Here is a 5,218-nt window from a genome sequence, read left to right on the forward strand (position 1 = left end):
GGCAGAGTAGATGGGGCTGAGGCGTGTGCCATAGGACGCTCCTGTGCTGGCATTAGCTCCTGTGTTGCATGTGCTGAAACTGGTTGTAGATGAGGGAGGAAAGCTACACAGGCGACCTTCTTGTCACCTCACACCAGGACTATGTGCTGTTTGCGTGACTCATCACAGTGCATACAGACCTAGCCCTCTCTCACCTGGCTAGGGGTGCCTGATTTTTTCTCTCTCTCTTTTTGCTGCAGTACAGTGGCATGATCAGCTATATCTTCGGCTCTTTTTATTTTTTATTTTAAGACAGGCTGTCTCTCGGTTGCACAGGCTGGCCTCTAATTTGTGATCCTCCTGCCCCTGCCTCCCAGAGCGCTGGGCTCACAGGCTTGTGCTGCCACCCTGCCTAATTTTTAAACAACCACATGGTGTTCCATTGTTGGGAAGTATAATCGCTTTTTAACCAATTACGGTTAATGAAGGTCATTTTTTTCAAGTATCAGAAGCCACATGAAAGCGCACACCAAGTCCCCCACCTTTGCTCAGCGTGTATTTCTGTGTATTTCTGCGCTGTGATTCCTGAAAAGGGATCGCTCAGTTTGCAGTGCAAGCTTATTTTAAATTTGCGCAGGTCCTGCCAAATTCCATCCGAAAAGTCGGCCCAGCCAGCGTCCCTCACACAGGCGCCAGCCCCAGGCCCCTCGTCACTGCCAGCAGCAGTGTCACTGTCCCTCTCATCCTGGCCAGTGTCTCAGAGGGGAGTAAGTGCATCAAACCAGGTGACATTGCTGCTGAGCCTTTTCACTTGTTCTACTGAGGTTGGTGCCCAAAGTTTAATTTCAGAAAAGATTAAGCTGTTGGGGAGAGTCCCAGAAGAAAAGGTGCTTAGTGCTAAAGTACCTGGAAGTTGGAAAAAGGACGCAGGAATCAGAATCAAACTGCATTCTACCCTAAGAGCATCCGAGGGTCAAATCTTTATTCTGAGATTTCTTCGATTCTCATAGGGACATGTGTGTCCCGTGCGGAGCATGCTCGTGCGTCCTTCCTCGAGGGCTCTGGCCCCATCCCGCCTTCACCTTGGGGATTCCTTCTCCCGTAAAGCGTGGTGTCTGGAACCCTGGCCCATTCCTGGTGCAGAGGGACCTGGTTCTCCGCGTGTGCGGCCTCCATTCAGCTCTAAAATCTATACAAATCACAGGGAACCAGTCCTTTCAAAAGGGAAGATTTGACAACTATTTACACGCTGACGGAGAGCCAAGCTCTATCCTCCTTTAAATGTTTACATGGGCTCGACAGCTGCTCTACAGCACCGGGAACCGGGCACCCCGCGGGGCCCAGCTCCAACACCCCTCCTCCCCAGCATCTGACACGTGCCACTGAGGGGTAGGATTCCGATCTCTGCGGCGCCCCCAGCCCAGGCCACTGGCGTCTCTGTCTTGCGCATTGTGGTGCAGACTACCACAGCAGCCGGCCCTCCACGACCTCTCCACCCAACCTGTGACCGCGCTCTGCCCAGCCCTTTCTGAATACTGTGGACTTCGGTGGCTTCCGTTCCTTGTTTGTTTGATTCCTGTTTGCGTCCTGTTCATCTCATCCACTTCTTTGCCCTTCTATATTCCAGCCAGGGAGCACGCTTAGTTCCTGGACGTGCAAAGCCGACGCTTCCGCACCCTGGCACGTGTCCTCTATGTGGCTCTAAGGGGTGCAGCTAGGGAGCACCTCTCCTCCCGGAAACTTTCCTCTGTGCTCCCAGATGCCTCCGACCCCTGGACCCTTCGCCCTTCTGAGCAGTCCGCATCATCCGGTCCGGGAACCAGGCTGATGTTGCCCATTGCCCAGGGACAGTTGCTAGGCAACTTGAGACAGCTGGAAGTTATCAAAGCTCTGAGGTTAGAAGATCCAACTTTGGGGCTAGAATTGGGCATGGCTACTACCAAGGCACTTTTTTTTTTAGTTCTCTGAACTTCAGTTTCCTCATCTTCCAAATGAGAATAAACTTTTCCTCACAGGATTGCAAATATTAAATTGGGGGAGAGTTTCCCACTTTTTAAAAAAAAAATTAAGTGTTGTCTTCAACTGAAAAACTAACAGTCTACTTACATTTCTCCCCCAAACCACAAACCTGGTAGTTACTGAGTCTCTAGGCAGCATATTCAAAGCTGAGAAGATTAAAAATTTTAAAACAAATAAAACAAGTCCTCACTTCCAATGAAGGGAGCCCTGCTACATACAGACTGATCTATACCAGTGATACCGCTTGACTCCAGGAGGCTGGAACACATCCTCAGCAACCCCACTTGGAACAGTTACTTCAAGTAGCCCTTTTCCAGTTTCCAACTTCTGAATACAGATAATATTTTGGTAATTCTATTTCAGAAAACTTTTTGCACGTTGTTTCATTTACAATGCCAATTTTAAAAGCTCACTAAACTTAACCGGACAGTAAACTACGCAGAAATCACTTTACAAAAAGAAGGAAAGCTCAAAATGTCAACTTCCCACAGAGAAGCCACAGTTCCGTTTTACTCAGAGTAAAGAAAAAGAGCAATTTTTGCTCAGACTAGAAGAAATTCAGCCATTGGTTTGGAATCTGTAACTCAAACTACGCATGCAATAAGGACAATGTTATGCTAATACAATGGTTCTGCTGCCGCATTAGTGTATTGTTTGTGTAATAGTAACAATTATAACAACTGGGGATTTAGCTCAGCGGCACAGCGCCTGCCTGGCAAGCGCAAGGTCATGAGTTCGATTCCTGGTACCAGAGAAAAACCAAAAAAACAAAACAAAACATAACCATTATAAACAGAGCAGTGCAAGTAGTATTTGGAACAGTCCTTGTAGTGTTACAGTGTCAGGCACATTTCACTTCTCTTCACACCGCTGGTTCTCCTTGCGTACCTGGGCTTCCTCCTCTTCAGTGAAATCATTTTTGATATTAACGGTATTGCGAATCTTCTCAGGAGTTTTCCCCTTGATCCTGTTGGCAACAGTCTTGCATGTAACATCAAGCAAACCTTTGATGTCTAGGTAGTTTGCTGCCAGAATAAGTTCAGAAAGGGTTCCTGGGTCCACTTGCAGGAATTCTTGGTCCCAAACAGGGATATCATCTGTTTGCTTTTCTTTGCTCTCATCATCCTCAGGAGGAGGAGGGTCACCCTTGAGGTGGGTACACCACTGAATGACCTTCTTGTTTTGTTTTGTTTTCTTCCGGTACCAGGAATCGAACTCATGACCTTGCGCTTGCCAGGCAGGCGCTGTGCCTCTGAGCTAAATCCCCAGCCCCTGAATGACCTTCTTTAATACTGCTGCATTAACATTCGGGAGAGGACCTGGGTCATCACCTCCTCCACCATCCATTCCCAAACCTTCCAACCTGGTCTTGATTGTCACAGGTTGTTTGGCAGTGTCCACAGCACCTTCAAATACCTCTCCATCAGAACTGGGCAACTTCACTGAAGGCATCCATTGCTGCCATCTTCCGGAGCAGTTTTAGAAATTCTCTTCACATCTTTGAAAAGGTATAATCAGAAATACGGGCCTGTTGCTGCCAACCCCCACTTTTTAAATTGACAATTGTATTATAACTGCAGGCTCCAGAGCGATCGCAGAAATATTGCACACGCGTCCCTCGAATGCTTTGCCCACTTGCCCCCAGTGGGCACATTTCACAGAATTTTAGTACCATATTCAACCTGAATACTGACAGAGATACAATTCAGAACCCATTAAGTTGCTATTTTTTCCAGATGTTTATTTTAAAATAGGCAATTTCTTTTACAGCCTTGCTGCATGTTCCAGAAGGAGGACTCATTCCAGAATATCCCCACAGCTCAGGCTGGGCCAAGCACCTATTTATAGTATTTAGCTGCCAGCGCCACCCCCGATTCTGCGCAGCCCATGACCCACGACTCAGGCCAATCAAATCAGAGCGGTTTACTTTGTGGACTCATGATTGGCCAGAGATGTGCTTGTGGCTCAAGCAGAGCCAATCAGAGTCCTTCCCTGGGAAATGTAGGTGGCTGGATGGAAACGGTCAATGTGTGCCTGTCGGGGGCGAGTGGGCTGGGGACTGACCGTGGGGACCGTGGGGACCGTGAGGAGGAAGAGGCAGGCTGCTGTCGTGGGCCTGGCCCGTCGTACGCGGCGGATGTGGGAAATCTGCGCCTGCGTACTGGAGAGTGGTGGTGGGGGTGGTTAGGATTTGTTTTGCTGACCTGGGGGAGCGGAGACGACAAAGATTCCTTCCCGTGAACCATGCAATGGTGCGACCACTTTGCAAACATCAGCTTTACAGCTGAAACCCGCTGTCCCCTTGCTGTGACCCAAGATGGCCCTGGACCCTGTGGTCCTGAGAGCTGGCGGAGGCCGAGGGAGCTGGAGAAGCTGCACAGGGACCCAGCCGGCCGCCTCCACCCGCGACCGCGTCGTGCTCCCGGATGGGGCTGTTGTGCTCTCAGCCGATGACTGTCCCCAGGGCGCCCCCAGTGTCCGGACATGTTTGGTTGTCAGCGGGAAGGCGGTGCCGTGACGTCACCAGGAAGCCCGGTGTGGGGCGTCCTGGTAGCCTTGGGTGAGGCACGGGCCAAGCGTGACCTCGGCACACCGGATACATACGAGCCGTTCCCCCAGCTGTGTGAGGTGGACGCTTCCGGGAGGCCGGCGCTGGGTCGGGTAGAAGCTGGAGATGGTGAAGGCAGCAGGACAGGGGCTGCTCAGGCCGGGGCTCCCTGAGAAGCAAGGCTGAGACCCCCTTGTAAATAACAGCAGCCACCCGCGACACACGAGCCTTGGAAGACTGCCGTTCATCCACAGGTATGGGCAGGCGCCTGCTCTCAGTGAAGCTCTGTTCCACCTAAAGATCTCAGGTTGGGTGTGACGGTGCATGCCTGTGAGCCCAGCACTGGGGAGGCTGAGGCAGGAGGATGGTTGCAAGTCGGAGACCAGCCAAACAGAGTTCAAGGCCAGCCTGAAGGACATAGCGAAATCCTGTCTCAAAAAGACCAAAACATAGAAGAGGATCTTGCCTTGAAAATGATTAGTGAGGTCTCCCGGCCTGAGAGTCTTGACAGTGTTGTGGCAGAGGGAAGCCGGGTGAAATGAACAGCAGGGGAGGCAGGGCGGCCAGCACAGCTCTCTCTTGGGAGGTGACAGGAACAGAGACCTGAAGACAGGATGGCAGTGGGTGTTCAGGGTAGAGTTTTCCAGGCAGAGAAGGGGTGGTGCAAAGGCC

General features: G+C 50.9%; 1 protein-coding gene across 1 annotated transcript; it reads right to left on the minus strand.

Annotated features, from left to right (window-relative positions):
* Positions 1-2,850: 2,850 nt before the first annotated feature.
* Positions 2,851-3,450, minus strand: LOC102007062 (S-phase kinase-associated protein 1-like). Its single transcript, XM_005392261.2, has 2 exons — positions 3,280-3,450; positions 2,851-3,171 (listed from the first exon to the last, which is right to left on the minus strand). Exons 1-2 carry the CDS (start codon positions 3,448-3,450, stop codon positions 2,851-2,853), a joined length of 492 nt encoding a protein of 163 aa, XP_005392318.1.
* Between the last annotated feature and the right edge of the window lie 1,768 nt (positions 3,451-5,218).

Source organism: Chinchilla lanigera, unplaced genomic scaffold (assembly GCF_000276665.1).
Source record: "Chinchilla lanigera isolate Chin_1 unplaced genomic scaffold, ChiLan1.0 scaffold00044, whole genome shotgun sequence".
NCBI lineage: Eukaryota > Metazoa > Chordata > Mammalia > Rodentia > Chinchillidae > Chinchilla > Chinchilla lanigera.

Coding starts and splice junctions, on each gene's coding strand:
- LOC102007062 (XM_005392261.2), bottom strand. CDS start 3,450: ATGCCTTCAGTGAAGTTGCCCAGTTCTGATGGAGAGGTATTTGAAGGT. Junction 3,172..3,279: donor ATGCAGCAGTATTAAAGAAG/GTCATTCAGGGG, acceptor CAAAACAAGAAG/GTCATTCAGTGGTGTACCCA.